The sequence below is a fragment of the Rhinoraja longicauda genome, chromosome 25 (genome assembly GCF_053455715.1).
Source record: "Rhinoraja longicauda isolate Sanriku21f chromosome 25, sRhiLon1.1, whole genome shotgun sequence".
Lineage (NCBI taxonomy): Eukaryota > Metazoa > Chordata > Chondrichthyes > Rajiformes > Arhynchobatidae > Rhinoraja > Rhinoraja longicauda.
In genome coordinates this window covers 513,981-534,356 of record NC_135977.1, presented here as the reverse complement: position 1 = coordinate 534,356, position 20,376 = coordinate 513,981, and the positions used below count along the sequence as shown (strand labels likewise).

At 54.8% G+C, this 20,376-nt stretch overlaps 1 protein-coding gene across 3 annotated transcripts; it reads right to left on the bottom strand.

The window, feature by feature from the left end:
- Positions 1-55: 55 nt before the first annotated feature.
- Positions 56-20,376, bottom strand: rilpl1 (Rab interacting lysosomal protein-like 1). Of its 3 annotated transcripts, none has more exons than XM_078421932.1 (8): positions 20,056-20,376; positions 9,814-9,964; positions 8,985-9,106; positions 6,912-7,112; positions 6,330-6,511; positions 5,269-5,367; positions 2,653-2,902; positions 1,295-1,431 (listed from the first exon to the last, which is right to left on the bottom strand). In XM_078421932.1, the coding sequence occupies exons 1-8, from the start codon at positions 20,341-20,343 to the stop codon at positions 1,426-1,428; spliced, it is 1,299 nt and encodes a 432-aa protein (XP_078278058.1). In that variant the 5' UTR covers positions 20,344-20,376; the 3' UTR covers positions 1,295-1,425. The 3 variants fall into 3 exon arrangements, with proteins under 3 accessions (XP_078278059.1, XP_078278058.1, XP_078278060.1); XM_078421934.1 differs by having other exon boundaries at positions 2,653-2,740; positions 20,056-20,375; XM_078421933.1 differs by lacking the exon at positions 2,653-2,902 and having other exon boundaries at positions 56-1,431; positions 20,056-20,375.

Here is a 20,376-nt window from a genome sequence, read left to right as displayed (position 1 = left end):
TCAGGACAGTAACAGCACTTGTTCAGTGACTTATGTATTTTTAATGAATAACTGATTAAACACTGAAGTGGTTTTACTATATTAGTTGAAAAGCAAAAAATGGGAAATCGTGGGAATCTGAAATAAAACCTAAGTCGAGATGCCCAGCATTAGAGGAGAGAAACACGCAGTGGGCTGAAGCTTCAGACTAACAGCCAGTACTGGCCTGGGCCACAGGGGCTGAGAGAATCCCACAGTCAGTCACAGTCCCAGCAGTGCGGCTACTGACTGACCCAGCGGCAGGTTGAACACAGACCTTTCATCACCAGCTCCACCTGTACAAAGCCTGAATAGACATGGAGAAAGCCAGGCTCACTCTTCACAGCAAAGGTAACGCAACCTCCTGACACACGCCGAGACCCTCTCTGCTGGAACACACTCAATGTGATGCAAAGGAGTCACTGGACAACACTCTCTCGTCTGGAGAATGTCATTACTCAAAATATTTCACTGACTTCCTTCAGCATAGAGTTTCTAAAAGTCAGGGTTTTGAAGACTCGGGCGATGAACTGTGCAAATTTGTAAATGGAGTTGTTCCTTTGAGCTATTTTACCCCCAGCGTAGTTGGGCACAGATGTTCCAATGCCTCTGTCCACTTCATCTGTGCTCTGCTTCTCTGGACCAGGGGCTTGGTGTCAGCACAGAGTCAGGCAGCTGATGACCAGCCTTCCAGCAGATAGTTTACAAAATGCTCCAAACAACCTGTGTCAGCTGTGAACGGCGGCAGCTCGCTTTCCACAGCGCTTGGTTTGCACGGGGCTGTGGAGGACAGACACAAGGCTGACTGGCCCGACTACCAAGGACAGGTTGAGGTTTGGCAGGTCACAGCAGCCAACTGCTGGAGAACAAACTGAGTGAGGATCTGTTTCTCCTCATCGTCTGGATGTCTCCTGGAGTTCCACACTACCGAATCCAAACTGTCAAAGTGCAACGTGAGAAAGACAGTAGAACTCCTCCAAGCACATGGTTAGTAAGAGGCAAAAGCTGCATAATTCAGAGAGAAAGATCCTTTGGGTTTGGATATAATACTGCAAGTTACAATCTATTGTTACTACTCCAATGCTATGATCTCCACACATTGATTCAGCTTTCCTGAACATGGTTAGTGGTTACACAACAGGACTCCAGCAGACTGTCGACTCCAACCAGCGATACTTGGGCTTGGTTAGATTTGTGAATAAGTCAATATTGAAATCTTCTCTGGATTGAGAGCAGGTGGTTGTTGGCCTTGCTAGCCCACCGACTAGTGTGTGTTAGGGTTATAGATGTGGCAGAGCCTCTTGGCCTTGCTCTGTGACAATCCCTTCCTGGTCTGAATCTGCCCAAGTCCCAGCAGATCCTGTTATCCGCAGATGGCTCTCCGCTCGCTTGTCCCGTGAAAATAAATTAAACCTGCGCAAAACACAAACAGCCTGCGTTACTCCTCCTGCAAATCACCCGCTCCACACACCACCACGTACAGTGGAAGCAATCCATCATCCCCTGCACAACAATGCAAGGCCATTCAGCCCTGACCTCTGTGCTAGCCCTTTGAAAGAACTCTTCAATTAAATCCCTGCTGCTCAGTCCTCGTGGCACGGTCACTGGTGCAAATGCCCAACGCATCCCCAATGCCAAGGACCGACTCCATCTGACATTGCACGACTCATTCTAAACTTTGCACGGTCTGACTTGTCAACAGGGACAAGCAACCTTAACGGAATGTGAACCCGACCTTGATCTCCCACACTCCTAGAATCATCTGCTGGCAGATGAATGTGAACCCGACCTTGATCTCCCACACTCCTAGAATCATCTGCTGGCAGCCAGTAAAACAACAATCACGCAGGACTTCCACAACAAGGTGCAAAGGGTCATGAAATGAATGCATGAAAAGCCATCAGAAGTTTGTGGTGATGGAGTTTGTAGAGATGAAGGGAAATAAAGCTTTAGGGATGTCTGACGAGCGATCACAGGTGCTGGAGATGCGAGAGGTCCCGATCCAGGGTGGTGCGAGGGCAGCAGTGATGTAGCGTGGTCACACTCAGTGGGCTGGACATCAGAGCTCCCCCATCACCCCACCTCCCCCATCACCCCACCTCCAACAGTGACCACAGCAGCAAGGACAGGATGTGGAGCACGGTCACTGTGAGAGGGGAGGGGGGGGGGAGGAGGAGGGGGGGGGGGGAGGAGAGGGGATGGGAGGGGGTAGGAGAGGGGATGGGAGGAGGGGGGACCGGACCATCACTTCTCACTCCATCCCCAGCATACTCAGAGACACGGGCTGGGAAATTGCAACACAAGCTGAAGCTCTCAATGTTAACATCTAGCCCATTCCAGGTTAGCTTTGTTTTAAACAGACAACTTTACCAACTTCTTCAATCGACAAATTAAAAGCAAGCATTACCACACGGAGAGCAGAGGTCAGGGATCAAAGCACAGAAGAGGTGAATGAATTCACAAACCACAGACCAAGGAAAACTATAAAACACAGCAAACGTGTGATTGTGCCCAAGCATGCATTATATTGAAGAGCGGGTTCATTAACCTCCCACCGGCGGGCACGGCGGGGGGAACAGCAAATATCAGTTCATGCAAAAGATAAAAGCGGGCAAGATAATAAAATGATCGTACAAGGGAAACAAGTCTTCTGATAGGCTGCAATGTGGGGTCATCTGCAATCATTCCAGCTGCAACCATGGGCATGATGGCAGTGAATATCCTGGGCAGAGAGTGACAGACACAGTGAGTAACAGCAAACACAGGCTCATTCCAACATGGCGCAGCTAAAGATGCAACGACAGATGGTGTCCCACCGTTCCAGACAGCAGCATCGGGTGCAGGGGTCCATGCAGCTGGCTGGCAGTTGAAGAGAGGCATGAGGCTTGAGTGAAACGATGGCAAGCAGTTTAGGGAAAAGGACAAACAACTCTGGTGGCAAAACCAGGCAGAGTTCAATCATTGAGGTCATTTGTCTGCATCTCCTGAATGCATGAAATGCTCCACAACACAGAGGAACCATGCAAGGCTGCAGTGCTGCTTGCAACCCTGCAGCAAATCCAATGGTGCAAGCAACACTGCAGGAAACACAGCAAGACTGTGCTAGTATGCACGGCTGCAGGAACTGTGGCAATGTTGCCAAATAGCATGAAACATCTGTGCTGCACACAGGGGGCCCGCACTGCTCACAGTGGGGGCCAGCGCTGCCCGCACACGGGGGGGCCCGCACTGCACACAGGGGGGCCCATGCTGCACACAGGGGGCCAGCGCTGCCCGCACAGCACACAGCGGGCCCGCGCTGCACACACAGGGGGCCAGCGCTGCACACACAGGGGGGGCCGCACTGCACGCACAGGGGGCCCGCGCTCCCTGCACAGGGGGCCCGCGCTCCCTGCACAGGGGGCCAGCACTGCACACACAGGGGGCCCGAGCTGCACACAGGGGGCCCGCGCTGCACACAGGGGGCCCGCGCTGCACACAGGGGGCCCGCGCTGCACACACAGGGGGCCCGTGCTGCACACAGGGGGCCCAGTGGTGCACGGGCTAGGTCTGCAGGTGCTGTGTCCACTCACAACATGAGGGTCAGGTGCAAGGCACTGTTCCCAGTCACGAGAGCGGGGAGAGAGTTCCCCACATTGAGGGTCAGTTACATCACCACTCCACAGACGACACTATCTCCCTCCCCAAACGTCCCTTGGGCACTGGTCGTATAACCTCCCCCAGGGTGGGGAGTGTATGACCCGCTCAGCGGCAGGACCTAACTCCGGCTGATGTGACCGTGACCATGTACAGATGTTAGACCAGCGGGGCACGGCGTGCAGTGTTGTATGGTCACCTCTGCCTGTTCCTGCTCCTCCTCCCCCCCAAACCACCACCCCCTCCCCGCCTCGAGCTGAGGGTCCAACTCCCCGAGCCCAATCCCCCCCAGTTAGTTCAGTGGGGGGGGGGGGGGGAGTGGGGTCTGCCCCCCTGCCCAGCGCCAGTCAAGGTGACAGCCACAGCCATTCCCACCTCCCCCTCCGGCCCACTGCCCTCCCCCCGGCCATGGTCTCTGGGTCCCCTTCCCCCAGCCACCCCCCCCCCCCCATGGTCTCTGGGTCCCCTTCCCCCAGCCACCCCCCCCTCCATGGTCTCTGGGTCCCCTTCCCCCAGCTCCCCCCCCCCCCATGGTCTCTGGGTCCCCTCCCCCCCCTCCCATCACATGGTCTTTGGGTCCCCTTCCCCCCCCCCCATGGTCTCTGGGTCCCCTTCCCCCAGTCGTCGTCCCCCATGGTCTCTGGGTCCCCTTCCCCCAGTCTCCCCCCCCCCCATGGTCTCTGGCTCCCCTTCCCCCAGTCCGTCCCCCCCATGGTCTCTGGGTCCCCTTCCCCCAGTCGTCGTCCCCCGCAGCCATGGTCTCTGGGTCCCCTTCCCCCAGCCCCCCCCCCATGGTCTCTGGGTCCCCTTCCCCCAGCCCCCCCCCCCCCTGGTCTCTGGGTCCCCTTCCCCCAGCTTCCCCCAGCCCCCCCCCCCCATGGTCTCTGGGTCCCCTCCCCCCCTCCCATCACATGGTCTTTGGGTCCCCTTCCCCCCCCTCCCATGGTCTCTGGGTCCCCTTCCCCCAGTCGTCGTCCCCCATGGTCTCTGGCTCCTCTTCCCCCAGTCCCCCCCCCCATGGTCTCTGGGTCCCCTTCCCCCCGTCGTCCCCCGCAGCCATGGTCTCTGGGTCCCCTTCCCCCAGCCCCCCCCCCCCCCCCCATGGTCTCTGGGTCCCCTTCCCCCAGCCCCCCCCCCCATGGTCTCTGGGTCCCCTTCCCCCAGTCCCGTCGTCCCCCCCCCGGTCTCTGGGTCCCCTTCCCCCAGCCCCCCGCCATGGTCTCTGGGTCCCCTTCCCCCTCCCCCCCCCGGTCTCTGGGTCCCCTTCCCCCAGTGCGTCCCCCCCATGGTCTCTGGGTCCCCTTCCCCCAGTCCCCCCCCCCCCATGGTCTCTGGGTCCCCTTCCCCCAGCCCCCCCCCATGGTCTCCGGGTCCCCTTCCCCCAGCCCCCCCCCCCCATGGTCTCTGGGTCCCCTTCCCCCAGTCCCCCCCCCCCCCCCCATGGTCTCTGGGTCCCCTTCCCCGAGTCGTCCCCCCCATGGTCTCTGGGTCCCCTTCCCCCAGTCCCCCCAGTCCCATGGTCTCTGGGTCCCCTTTCCCCAGCCCCCCCCCCCCCCATGGTCTCTGGGTCCCCTTCCCCCAGCCAGTCCAGACCCCCCTCCCGCAGATACTCACAGCCGGCGGATGCCGGAGTCGGTCTGCGTTGCTGCGCGGGGCTGCACGGGTGGGTGGGGCAGGGGGTCCAAGGAGCCGGTGCTGTCCTCCTGTTCCTCACTGCAACCACACAACACCGGGAGTCAGGCCACGCCCTGGCGGTCCGTCCGCGTGACCACCTGGCAGAGGGAGCGGTCCCCAGTGGAGGTCTCCACTTTACATCGGGGACCTGGGGTGGAGTGTTGCTCGGGGCGGTGGTGTGTACATGGACTGTGCCTGTGTGAATATCTGAAGGGGCTACTCCTACAGTTTGGCCTGCATTTTAGTCCCACAATTTTGGTATTTGGGCACAAGGCAGGGAGTGGGGAGGGTCGATCAGGAGGGTGGGATCTACCTGTTGGTTTGCTCATGGGCCTGGCCAAGTTGGCCATTCGCGGGTCCAGGCAGCAGGTAGTCGATTGTCAAGCAGAGGCGGCTGCCTGCCCCTCCTCCGGGCCTACGTCCGTGCTCGCGTGTCCTTGGAGAGGGAACACGCGGTGTCCAGGGGGACTCTGGAAGCCTTCCGTGAACGCTGGTCGCCGCGGGGGGTCAAGCACGTTGTAGATAAAGATGCCACTATTGCATTATAATGATTGCCTAATGTAACGCGATATTGAAAGTCTCGGTACCTTCCGGAACACTGTAAATTGCAATGACTGAACAATGTCCTTATTAGAAGGAAACAAAAACAACGGGAGTCAGTGGACGGACGGACGGACGGGGCTGAGGGGGAGAGACCACCTACCAGGGAGGCCGCACTGACCTCCAGCACGGTCTGCAAGAGTGAAGTTAATTCTGTGTGTGGGGGTTGAGGTGGTGAGGTCTGCATGTGTGTGTGTGTGTGTGTGTGGGGGGGGGGGGTTGAGGTGGAGAGGTCCGCGTGGGGGGGGGGGGGTTGAGGTGGAGAGGTCCGCGTGGGGGGGGGGGGGGGTTGAGGTGGTGAGGTCCGCGGGGGGGGGAGGGGGGTTGAGGTGGTGAGGTCCGCGGGGGGGGAGGGGGGTTGAGGTGGCGAGGACCGCGCGGGGGGAGGGGGGGTCACTGACCTGCGGTAGTACGCCATCTCCTCCTGCAGCAGGAACACCTTGGCCTTCAGCTCGTTGCGCTCGTGCAGGACGTCGCGCAGCTCCTGCAGCGTGAAGCGCGGCCGGTTGGCGTCGCTGCCGTCCGCCGGTGACCCCTCCCCTGGGGGCTCCTCCTCCTCCCCCCCCACCGTCTCCCCCTCAATCTGTGGAACACAGGCTGGTTACCCAGTGGGGGACACTGGGCCTGGGCATCTGAACCACCTTCCCCTTACCCCCCCCCCCCACCAACCCCAGCCAGACCCCAAGCACCCACCGCCCTCACATTATTTACTCAGCCCCTGCCCCCCCAGAACTGGACCCCTCTCCACCACCCTCCCTATACGTCTCCCCTCCAAGTTATCGCCATCCCCAGCCAGACAGCAAGCACCCACCAGCCCTCCTTTTACTTGCTGTGCCTGTCCCCCCCTTCTCCTCTCCCCCCCTTCTCCTCTCCCCCCACCACCAGACCCCCCCCCCATCCATCACCCCTGCTCTCCCCATCCCCCCGTCACCCCTCCTCTCCCCACCCCCCCTCCCATCACCCCTCCTCCCCCCCATACCCACCGGTCCCTGGGGGGGTCCGTTCTCCAGGGGCTGGCGCTGGGCCCTGTGCCGTCGCTTGCCCATCTCCTGCTCCCTGGTCTGTAGCCTGGCCTCCAGCTCCACCTTCTGCTCGATCAGCCCCTTGCCCTGCGCGTCCATCACTGTCACCTTGTGCCGCAGCTCGTGGTTGATCCGCATCAGCCGGTTCTGCTGCAGCTGCAACTGCGCCCCGCAGGGGATGGAGGGAGGGGGTGAAACACCAGCCTCGCTACTCAGCAACCCACGGGCCCTCCACCCTACTCCCCACTCCACCCTACTCCCCACTCCACCCTACTCCCCACTCCACCCTACTCCCCACTCCACCCTACTCCCCACTCCACCCTACTCCCCACTCCACCCTACTCCACCCTACTCCCCACTCCACCCTACTCCCCACTCCACCCTACTCCCCACTCCACCCTACTCCCCACTCCACCCTACTCCCCACTCCACCCTACTCCCCACTCCACCCTACTCCCCACTCCACCCTACTCCCCACTCCACCCTACTCCCCACTCCACCCTACTCCCCACTCCACCCTACTCCCCACACCCCCCCTACTCCCCACAACCCCCCCACTCCCCACACCCCCCTACTCCCCACACCCCCCCCCTACTCCCCACACCCCCCCCTACTCCCCACACCCCCCCCTACTCCCCACACCCCCCCCTACTCCCCACACCCCCCCCTACTCCCCACACCCCACCCTACTCCCCACACCCCCCTACTCCCCCCACCCCCCCCTACTCCCCACACCCCCCCTACTCCCCACACCCCACCACTCCCCATGCCCCCCTACTCCCCACCCCACCCTACTCCCCACACCCCACCACTCCCCATGCCCCCCTACTCCCCACACTTGGAAGTAAGAATAGAAAGGCAGATTATTATCTGAATGGTGTCAAGTTAGGAGGAGGGGGAGTTCAACGAGATCTGGGTGTCCTAGTGCATCAGTCAATGAAAGGAAGCATGCAGGTTCAGCAGGCAGTGAAGAAAGCCAATGGAATGTTGGCCTTCGTAACAAGAGGAGTTGAGTATAGGAGCAAAGAGGTCCTTCTACAGTTGTACCGGGCCCTGGTGAGACCGCACCTGGAGTACTGTGTGCAGTTTTGGTCTCCAAATTTGAGGAAGGATATTCTTGCTATGGAGGGCGTGCAGCGTAGGTTCACTAGATTAATTCCCGGAATGGCGGGACTGTCGTATGTTGAAAGGCTGGAGCGATTGGGCTTGTATACACTGGAATTTAGAAGGATGAGGGGGGATCTTATTGAAACATATAAGATAATTAGGGGATTGGACACATTAGAGGCAGATAACATGTTCCCAATGTTGGGGGAGTCCAGAACAAGGGGCCACAGTTTGAGAATAAGGGGTAGGCCATTTAGAACGGAGATGAGGAAGAACTTTTTCAGTCAGAGGGTGGTGAAGGTGTGGAATTCTCTGCCTCAGAAGGCAGTGGAGGCCAGTTCGTTGGATGCTTTCAAGAGAGAGCTGGATAGAGCTCTTAAGGATAGCGGAGTGAGGGGGTATGGGGAGAAGGCAGGAACGGGGTACTGATTGATAGTGATCAGCCATGATCGCATTGAATGGCGGTGCTGGCTCGAAGGGCTGAATGGCCTACTCCTGCACCTATTGTCTATTGTCTATTGTCACCCCACCCCACCCTACTCCCCACACCCCACCACTCCCCATGCCCCCCCTACTCCCCACACCCCACCCCACCCTACTCCCCACATCCCACCCCCTACTCTCCACGCCCCACCGCATCTCCCACCCTACTCCCCACACACCACCTCACCCCCTCCCTACTCCCTGCCTCTCCACAACCCAGGAGACATCCTTCCCTCCCTCCCTCCTTAACACCTCAGCAGGGCACCCCCTACCTGCCTCTCAACCACGCCCTGCCCTACCTCAATATATCCTCCCCCCCAGATACCTTGTCAGCACCTCCCCAGCTCCCAACACCCTCCCGCATCACACTCCAGGACACGCACCTGCACTCCCACCCCCTGCCCCCCTCTCCTCTCTTCCTCTCCCACCCCGGCAGTCACTCACGGCCTCCACGTCCTCGTTCTTCAGCGTCAGCTCCCGGTCCTTGGCTCGGATCTCATCCCGCTGCTTGTCCACAACCTCCTTCAGCTTCTTCATCACCAGGCGCTCCCTCTCTGACATGCCGGCTGGAAGGCAGAGGGACATTAATGGGGCACTGCGGCTGTGGTGGAGGAGCCTGGGCTCATCCATTGTTCCTCCCCGTCCACAGCTGGCCAGATGTGGGGAGCTTCTGACTGACCACAGCTTGACCAACACAGACCCGGATAGTCCGTCTCCCCCAGGTTGCAACGACCGAGGCAAGTTGGACAAATCTCTGACAGCAAGTAAACTACAGACCCCATGTACAGGTGGGCACCTTTGTACAGATGGGCATATACAGGTGGGCACCTTTGTACAAGTGGGCACCTTTGAATGATTGGACCTGAAGATCAGACTGCAGGCATTGTAGCGTAACTAACTTGGGAGTTCCTTCAGAGAAAGAAATGTTTTTGTCTCGACCTGAAACGTCGCCCATTCCTTCTCTCCAGAGATGCTGCCTGTCCCACTGAGTTACTCCAGCATTCCGTGTCAAAATGTTTTTTGTAAGTTTGATAGAAACTCCAATGCAAGTTCATCTCCATCTCATGTCCCCTCGGTGCCCACCAGGATCCACCTTCACTGCAATCCTAGAATTATTTCCATAACTATTTCTGCACGAACACCAGTCACCTGCTCTGGCTTATTTCCCAGAAGAGGTCCAGTGTTGCCCTCTCAGGGCACGGGGGGGGGGGGGGGGCATTGGGGGGGGGTGTGGGGGCATTGGGAAGGTTACTCCACACAGCTGTTGCTTTACCTTCCTGCCTGAGGATTTCTTCCTCGGTGAGATGCGTGTCTTTGTGGGGCAGGTTGCTCATCAGCTGCTTGTTCTCCTCCTGAAGCTGGGCGATCTGTGACAGCAGGTCCTGGGCCTCACCTCTCCACACATCCTCTACCAGCACCAGCTCCTGAAGGCACACAGAGCTTAGCAGTCAGGCCACTCATCACACACCCACACAGACTCCCACAGAACACAGCCACAGACAGACCCCCCCACAGACACAGGTAACTCATCGCACCCCCTACACATCCAAGTGTTTATATCTGCAACAAAGGTTTAGGTTTATTATTGTCACCGGTAGTGAGGTACAGTGAAAAGCTTTGTTTTGAATGCTCTCTAAACAGATCAGTTAATACTGTACATAAATACAAACAGACCAAACTCATGTACAATTTGTAGGGTGAAGGGGGAGATACAGAGTGCTGAGATGGACAGAGGGGAGTGATTGAGTGATCGACAGGGCCTTCTCCCTTTGGGGCAGGGTCAGACCTGGGCCTTCTCCCTTTGGGGCAGGGTCAGACCTGGGCCTTGCCCATTCCAGTCCGTGATAAGGTGGAGTGTCTGTTTTAAAGGTTACAAATTAGACGAGAATGGTCACGAAATTGGGAGAATATTATAACATAAATATCAAAAAAACCCAGAGGCTCGTGTCCAATGAAAGCACGAGATTAAACAGCAATCCCTTTTAACTTTTCCTGACTGTCACTGAGATTCCCCAAAAGGGTCATGGGTGAAATTGCTCCTCACATCAAACAGTGAATAAACAGCCCACTTTAGTCCGTTAATTGCAGCACTGGTGTGAATTACTCTGTCCTTGCGTCTGGGATCAACGTGTCCATGCTGAGGGACGCACTGAAGCTCGGTCAATGCAGCCAACGCCCTGTGGGGGAGGACCACAGTCTAGACATTGGGGGGGCAGAGTCTGGTCGGGCACCCCTCAAACCACGGGAGGGACAGCACCCCAGGGGCCACATGACTGGCAAGGGTGTTCTGCAGAACCCTAGCCCTAACGCAAGGTAGCCCCGGCATTCCCTCTCTCTCTATCCCTCCCCCACCCAAGTCGCACCAGCTTCTCGTTTTCACCCAACAGCTAACAATTGCCTGTTTCCTTTATCATCGTTACTTTTTTGCACATCTTTTATTCATTGTTCTTTATCTCTCTACATCATAATCTCATTTCCCTTATTCCTAACCAGTCTGAAGAAGGGTCTTGATCCAAAACATCATCCATTCCTTCTCTCCAGAGATGCTGCCTGTCCTGCTGAGTTACTCCAGCATTTTGTGTCTATCTTTGTTTTGTATAAAGATATGTGAACATTACTGAGTAAGACATTATTGAAAGTAGAGAGAATGTGTGAAGAGCTTATGCACAGTTTTTGTTTTGTATATATTTTTTTATTCTGAATGTTTATTTTTAGAAGTATATAAGAGGTTTCCCAAGCACTGAGCGTTAATGACAGACAGGCCGATCCTGGAGACCAGCCAGTTATCCAGTCACACTCTCCTGCAGGAATGTTAGTTCCCCGAATATTGGCTGCTTTGTCGGGCCTGACTGACGTGTTGGAAGCTGATTTTACAGCAGGTTCACTGGCTGGGAGTGGCCGAGCGGGGCTGGGAGTGGCCGAGCGGGGCTGGGAGTGGCCGAGTGGGGCTGAGTGTGGCCGAGCGGGGCTGAGAGTTGCTGTGCGGGGCTGGCAGTTGCTGAGTGTGGCTGGGAGTTGCTGTGCGGGGCTGGGAGTTGCTGAGCGTGGCTGAGAGTTGCTGTGCGGGGCTGGGAGTTGCTGAGTGTGGCTGAGAGTTGCTGTGCGGGGCTGGGAGTTGCTGAGTGTGGCTGAGAGTTGCTGTGCGGGGCTGGGAGTTGCTGAGTGTGGCTGAGAGTTGCTGTGCGGGGCTGGGAGTTGCTGTGCGGGGCTGGGAGTTGCTGAGCGTGGCTGAGAGTTGCTGAGCGTGGCTGAGAGTTGCTGAGTGTGGCTGAGAGTTGCTGTGCGGGGCTGGGAGTTGCTGAGCGTGGCTGAGAGTTGCCGTGCGGGGCTGGGAGTTGCCGTGCGGGGCTGGGAGTGGCCGTGCGGGGCTGGGAGTTGCCGTGCGGGGCTGGGAGTGGCCGTGCGGGGCTGGGAGTGGCCGTGCGGGGCTGGGAGTTCCTGAGTGGGGCTGGGAGTTGCTGAGTGTTAACCCCATGACTGACCATGCCAGGAACTTTCCTCCTGACACAGGTTATTCTGGGAGGCAGCATGAAGCAATAGCTGCTGCCAAGAGCCAGCGTCATCCCATAATCACAGCCCGCTGTGAAACCAGTAGCAGCAACGTCTTTCCACCCACAACCCAGCACCCTCCGTCCAAGCTCCCGAGAGCTAGTCTCTCATTCTGGGGGGGGGGTCCCTGGTGATGTGACCCCCTCCCCCCCTGCAAGGGGCACAGAATGCAGGACCCTTACCCTCCTGGTGACTGGGGCCCTCAACACTAACCCAGACCCCCCCCCCCCCCCCCCCGAGACATTCAGAAGCACAGAGAATGCATCAAAGGCGTGACCCACAGCTGACCGGGCCGACATTGGGACACAGATACAGGGCCTCCCACGTTACGCTGCCCTGACTAAGGGAAATCACACACAAATTCTTCCAGACATTTTTAAAGCATTTGTCAGGTTAGCAATATCAATAAAATGTTTCAAGGTATTCATTGACTGGGTGCAGTATGCATTTGATTAGTTCAGGGTGATTTTCAAAGGAACGAATTTCAGGAAGTGCATGCAGAGTGATACAATGGGTGTAACTGTGGAGAATGGATGCCTCCACCTCGATGGGTGGCTTGGAGGACTGTTCTGAGGACCCGATCCCTCACGTAACTACGACACCGCTGTGCAGCCTCAGGCTCGCACAGGGACCGATTGTATCTCAGTGTAACTTTACTGCTGCCCATTATCACAGCCCAGTATTGTGTGCAGTTTTGGCCCCTAATTTAAGTTAGGACATTCTTTCTATTGAGGGAGTGCAGCGTAGGTTCACCAGGATAATTCCCAGGATGGCGGGACTGACATATGGTGAAATAAAGGGTCAACTGGGCTTGTATTCACTGGAATTTAGAAGGCTGAGATGGGATCTTATAGAAACATATAAAATCCTTAAGGGATTGGACAGGCTAGATGCAGGAAAAATGTTCCCGATGTTGGGGAAGTTCAGAACCAGGGACCACAGTTTAAGAATATGGGGTAGGACATTTAGGACTGAGATGAGGAAAACTTTTTCACCCAGTGAGTTGTGAATCTGTGGAATTCTCTGCCACTGAAGGCAGTGGAGGCCAATTTACTGGATGTTTTCAATAGAGTTAGATTTAGCTCTTAGGGCTAACGGAATCAAGGTATATGGGGAGAAAGCAGGAATGGGGTACTGATTTTGGATGATCAGCCGTGATCATATTGAATGGTGGTGCTGTCTTGAAGGGCCGAATGACCTACTACAGCACCTATTTTCTATGTTTCATTCTTGAAGCAAATAAATGGATGCGTCAAGATGGTGGAAAACTCAGGTTCCTCAGCATTAATATTAACAATAATTTGTCCTGGATCGACTGTACTAACAACAGTGAGTTAGGGACAGACATCACATGCTGGAGTAACTCAGCGGGACAGGCAGCATCTCTGGAGAGAAGGAATGGGTAACGTTTCGGGTCAGACCCTTCTTCACACCTGAAACGTCACCCATTCCTTCTCTCCAGAGATGCTGCCTGTCCCACTAAGTTACTCCAGCATTTTGTGTTTATCTTCGGTTTAAACCAGCATCTGCAGTTCCTTCCCACACACCAGGTGTTAGAGAATACACTGCGCAGACGGAGGATGCAGCCGGGCACTGTCCAAGATAACATCGCATCACACCACGACACTCCAACCCAATCCTCCAGGCGGAAAGTTTAGAATCAAGGACATTGTCAAACAGTTTCTGAGACGTGAAACTTGCCAGTCCAATTCAGCATTAATCTCCAATCAAACGACAACACCAAGAACGCCGGTCTCCCAAAGAGAACGACCACAAGCTCACACGGGATGGAGGTGTAGGGAGAATCAGCGGCACGGTGTGGAGCGAGATGCCCTGGCACAATGCCTCTCAACCCCAGGCTTGCAGGCCAATGGCTCACTTCAAAGATGCCACTCCTGTGTGGCCAACCAGTTCTTTAGAAACAAACAACTACAGGTGCTGGTTTACAAAAAAAAAAGACAAAGTGCTGGAGTAACGTAGGTCAGGCAGCATCTCTAGAAGGTTGAGGGGGCAGTGGAGAATTTGATGTTCATACTGTGAGTTGTAAACTACCCAAGCAGAACAACAACTCACGCCAGAAAGTTCTCCAGAATTGCTGCCTGACCCATTGAGTTATTCTAGCACCATCCAACCATTTTTTTGCTCAAGATTTGGTCCCCTTAACACGTGTGTTCCAATTTGATGAACAGCTTGGGAAATACATTCCTCTGACGTGAATAAGATTATAGAAGAGATTAGAGTGTGGAGATCCCGGCCGCAATAATGTCGAGGTAGATTCTTTCTATGTTTTAGAGTAATTTAGACAGCTGCTCAAGGAAGCAGGGGCATGAAAGGGTGCAAGGGCTGATTTGACTGGGTGTCAAAGAGAGATGCAGCATCACAGAGAGTATCAACACACTTCTTGCCTTTTGATCCTTGCTGTCTCCAAGCCTCGAGGTGGAGAGTTTTCAATATTTGGGTTTAGGTACCCAAAGGAGATGTTGGCTGGTCACCTTGGGGAGGGGGGGTGGTAGTTGAGCTGAGCCTGTGGTCAGTGGTGACCCCTCAGCTGGTGGGGGTGGCGCAAAGCGGTGCTGAGAACCTCTCCCTGTTGGCCATGACCAAAGTGGCACATGCCGGAATGTTCTCTGCAGGTACGGACTGGCTCATTTGCTCAAACACAGCATATGGAATTAAACATTCTGCAATCATCAGGGAATATCCCCACCCTACGCCTAGCTCAGGAACCTTCCCATGCTCAGCTCGTCAGACAGCACCTGGCAGGAGATCCGAGGAGATCGTTCAGCTCGTCAGCAGCCAGCTCAATCCCAAACAGCAAAACACTCTGCGACCCTCCCATCCACACACGCTACCTTGCACCTAAACACAAGCCCACTCCGCGACCTCCCCCCATCCACACACGCTACCCTGCACCTAAACACAAGCCCACTCCGCGATCCTGCACCTAAACACAAACCACTCCATGTCCCCCCCATCCACACACAAATCCACTCCGTGAACCCTCCCTCTAAACACAAGCCCACTCCGCGACCCCTCCATGTAAACACAGGGCCACTCTGCACAGTCTGCCTGGAAACATCCCTCCTCCTGCCACTAAATACGATCACTGAAGATCTCGCTTCAGATTCCCATTAAGTTTATAACATGTTCTGCTAAATAATTTACAAATGCAATTATTTTGTAAATGCTGGTTGTACTGGGAAAAAAAAGTTTATAACCATGTTCCACCATTTTCCTGCAGCTGTGACTACAATCCCAACAGCATTTTATATCTATAAAGTCCTTCTTGGAAGTTTCAAAATGTGCAAAAGGAACACAAGATTTACATTTTTTTAAAGGAATGACGCTGTTAAATTGCAGCAGTCCTCCCCACTTTCCCACAACACCCCAGCGTGGAGACTACGTGCTGGTGCCTTGTGGGATATTCCATCATCCACTACAATGGCTGCACTCTTCAATCTCCATCCTCTGCACCACCTGTGTACTTGTGTATGGCATGGTAAGATTGGACTGGATAGCAGGCACACAAAGCTTTTCACTGTATCTCCCTCGGGACATGTACTAAAGAAAGGTCATTGGTGAAGCAGCTTGGGGATGCTTCACCAACAATCGGGACCATTTTCCGCTGGGCAAATTTGACTCCAATCACTGTCACGTTTATCCCGTGATGCCCACTTTTATTTGGGATTCTCAGTACTGCCATCAAATGCTGCCACTCGTACCTCTCCTTGGACCAAGGTGCGATGAGGTTTGGAGCCAAATGGTCCCGAGGAAACTGGGCCCCAGTGCCTGTTGATTAGGTGCCATTTGATAGCACTATCCCAGTCTCCTTCCATCACTGTTGTTGATGGAGGGGAGAGAGACTGGGCAGTGCTTAGCCTGATTACATTTGTGAGCAGGTTACATCTGGGCAATGTTCCACAGTGGGCTAGATATCAGTGGTGCTGCTCGAGGTGCTGCTCATTCTGAAAGGCAGGTCTTCAGTACTAACAAAAGCCAGCATGCCTCCAAGCACTCATCAGTTTCCACAGATCACCATGATGCAGCCCACCCAGATGCATCAAAAGTTTGACAACTGCTCTGTCTAAGGCTGCAAGAAATGGCAGAGTTGTGAACGTAGCCCAGTCCATCACACATCCCACTGACTCCATCCACACTTCAACTGCCTTGGGAAAGCAGACAACCTTGTCAAGAACACTCTCTCTTCTCCCCTCTCCCAGTGGGCAAAAGATACAGACTTGAAAGTGCGTACCACCAGATTCATGAACAGCTTCTTGCCCGCTCGTGAACGGACCTCGTTCTAATCTACTTCACTGTGGCCGTTGCACTTTTAAAATAATTGCTCCACTCTCCGTAGCTGCATGACTATATTCTGCACGCTATTTATATTCTCATCTGCACTATCTGACGTATTCATGCATCGTTCCATTTGGATTGCACACATTTCAGCACACCCGACAATAATAAACCAAGCATTATGTGGACTCTCAGACTGTGCGAGATCCAATTCTGAAGTTATTCCTTGATCTTGTGTGGAGAGAGTGGAGGGTGGGATCCGAACCTGTGTAATGTGGGGGTCTCAGGAGGAGAGCGAATCGTGCATCCAATCACCACTCCTGGCTGAAGCTGGGTGTAAACACTTCAACTGTTCCTTGTGCACTCACAGACTGGCCCTGGCATTGTCAGAACCCAATCCTTATTGACTGGTCCACCACCACTGACAGCTAGATACAGAGGCTGCAGAGCTGATCCACTGGTTGTGAGGGCACAGCTCCCTATCCCAGCTTTCCAGATCTTATTAGTAGTTCAGGTGGAGACCTAGTTTGTAGGGAGTGAGATTAGACTGGGCGAGAGATTAATGGTAGAGGGATGATACTGCGTGGAGCATTACAAAGTGCGGGAGGAGAGTGGGAAGAGTAGGATTACTTGGCATCTTATCCAAATCTCAGGCAACGTTTACAATACTGTAGTGTGATCGACTTCCATCGGTTACAACTGAACCAAAGTTATGTCAAGGAAAGAAAACTGCAGATGCTGGTTTAAATCGAAGGTAGACACAAGATGCTGGAGTAACTCAGCGGGTCAGGTGGCATCTCTGGAGAGAAGGAATGGGTGATTGATGATCAGTCTGAAGAAGGGTCTCGACCTGAAACGTCACCCATTCCTTCTCTCCAGAGATGCTGCCTGACCCGCTGAGTTACTCCAGCATCTTGTGTCTACCAAAGTTTTGTCGAGACCTGCCCTGTCGCTGCCCCCAGCGCACACATCTCCTCCGGCCCTCTGCCTCCACCCCCCGGCCCCACTCCACCCCCGGCCACCCTTCCCCTCTCCACCCCGGCCCCCCTTCCCCTCTCCACCCCGGGCCCCCCTCCACCCCCGGCCCCCCTTCCTCTCTCCACCCCGGCCCCCCTCCATCCCCGGTCCCCCTTCCCCTCTCCACCCCCGGCCTCCCCTCCACCCCCGGCCCCCCTTCCCCTCTCCACCCCGGGCCCCAATAGACAATAGGTGCAGGAGTAGGCCATTCAGCCCTTCGAGCCAGCACCGCCATTCAATGCGATCATGGCTGATCACTCTCAATCAGTACCCCGTTCCTGCCTTCTCCCTATACCCCCTCACTCCGCTATCCTTAAGAGCTCTATTCAGCTCTCTCTTGAAAGCATCCAACGAACTGGCCTTCACTGCCTTCTGAGGCAGAGAATTCCACACCTTCACCACTCTCTGACTGAAAAAGTTATTCCTCATCTCCGTTCTAAATGGCCTACCCCTTATTCTTAAACTGTGGCCCCTTGTTCTGGACTCCCCCAACATTGGGAACATGTTTCCTGCCTCTAATGTGTCCAATCCCCTAATTATCTTATATGTTTCAATAAGATCCCCCCTCATCCGTCTAAATTCCAGTGTATACAAGCCTAATTGCTCCAGCCTTTCAACATACGACAGTCCCGCCATTCCGGGAATTAACCTAGTGAACCTACGCTGCACGCCCTCAATAGCAAGAATATCCTTCCTCAAATTTGGAGACCAAAACTGCACACAGTACTCCAGGTGCGGTCTCACCAGAGCCCGGTACAACTGTAGAAGGACCTCTTTGCTCCTATACTCAACTCCTCTTGTTACGAAGGCCAACATTCCATTGGCTTTCTTCACTGCCTGCTGTACCTGCATGCTTCCTTTCAGTGACTGATGCACTAGGACACCCAGATAATAATAATAATAATAATACATTTTATTTATATAGCGCTTTTCATATACTCAAAGACGCTTTACAGAGATTTAGAGAACATAGGGAAATGAATAAATAGATAAATAAGTAAATAAATAAATGAACAGAGAAAGGAGACAGAAGGTGAGGTGACCTTCAGTGGTTGAAGGCAGTACTGAACAGGTGAGACTTCAGCGATGTTTTGAATGTGGTGAGTGTGGGGGAGTCTCTAACGGTTTGGGGTAGTGAGTTCCATAGGGTGGGAGCAGCGATGGAGAAAGCCCTGTCCCCCCAGGATCTGAGTTTAGTCCGGATGTGGGGGGATAGGAGATTGGCAGCGGCAGAGCGGAGGGTGCAGGTGGGAGTGTGCCTGTGGAGGAGGTCGGTCAGGTAGGATGGGGCCAGGTTATGGAGGACTTTGTAGGTTATGAGGAGGATTTTGTACTGGATTCTCTGGGGGATGGGGAGCCAGTGGAGTTTATAAAGGACGGGGGTGATATGGTCACGGATCGAGGTGTGTGTGAGTAGATGGGCAGCGGAGTTTTGAATGTATTGAAGTTTATTGATGATTTTTGAGGGTGCGCCATAGAGGAGGCTGTTGCAGTAGTCCAGACGGGAGGTGATGAAGGCGTGGATGAGGGTTTCTGCAGCTGTGGAGGAGAGGGATGGACGGAGACGGGCAATGTTTTTGAGGTGGAAGAAGGCTGTCTTTGTGATGTGTTTGATGTGTTTGTCGAAGGAGAGGGTTTGATCAAGGATGATTCCAAGATTCCGGATGTGAGGTGAGGTGGATACTGGGAGACCATCAATGTTGAGGACCATCAAATCTCGTTGAACATCCCCTCTTCCTAACTTGACTCCATTCAGATAATAATCTGCCTTTCTATTCTTACTTCCAAAGTGAATAACCTCACACTTATCTACATTAAACTGCATCTGCCATGTATCCGCCCACTCACACAACCTGTCCAAGTCACCCTGCAGCCTTATTGCATCTTCCTCACAATTCACACTACCCCCCAGCTTAGTATCATCTGCAAATTTGCTAATGGTACTTTTAATCCCTTCATCTGTCATTAATATATATCGTAAATAGCTGGGGTCCCAGCACCGAACCTTGCGGTACCCCACTGGTCACTGCCTGCCATTCCGAAAGGGACCCATTTATCCCCACTCTTTGCTTTCTGTCTGTCAACCAATTTTCTATCCATGTCAGTACCCTACCCCCAATACCATGTGCTCTAATTTTGCCCACTAAGCTCCTATGTGGAACCTTGTCGAAGGCTTTATGAAAGTCGAGGTACACCACATCCACTGACTCTCCCCTGTCAATTTTCCTAGTTACATCCTCAAAAAATTCCAGTAGATTTGTCAAGCATGATTTCCCCTTCGTAAATCCATGCTGACTTGGAATGATCCTGTTACTGCTATCCAAATGCTCAGCAATTTCGTCTTTTATAATTAACTCCAGCATCTTCCCCACCACTGATGTCAGACTAACTGGTCTATAATTACCCGTTTTCTCTCTCCCTCCTTTCTTAAAAAGTGGGATAACATTTGCTATCCTCCAATCCACAGGAACTGATCCTGAATCTATAGAACATTGAAAAATGATCTCCAATGCTTCCACTATTTCCACCCCCGCCCTCCCCCCTCCCCCCCCGCCCCCCCTCCCCCCCCCCCGCCCCCGCCCCCCCCGCCCCCCCTCCCCCCCCGCCCCCCCGGCCCCCCTTTCCCCACTCTGGCCCCCCTCCAGCCCCGGACCTGCTGATGTTTGCGCTCCTTCTCGATGCGCTCGCCCCTCTCCAGCCGCAGACGGCCGAGCTCCAGGCGCAGTTCCCCCAGCTCGGGGTTGCAGCGGTCGCGACCCACCAGCTCCTCCAGCATCTCCAGCACCCGCACCACCTTGGGCAGCAGCTTGGCGATGGCGTCGCAGCCGAACGCGTCGATGATGCGCTCGAACTCCTGGCCCACCAGCGCCGCGATGTCGTAAACGTCCGTGACAGAGAGTTCGGCCGGAGCCTTGTCCAGCGCCGAGCCCGCCGCCTCCATGGCCGCACTCACTCCCCCTCACACCTCACTCCC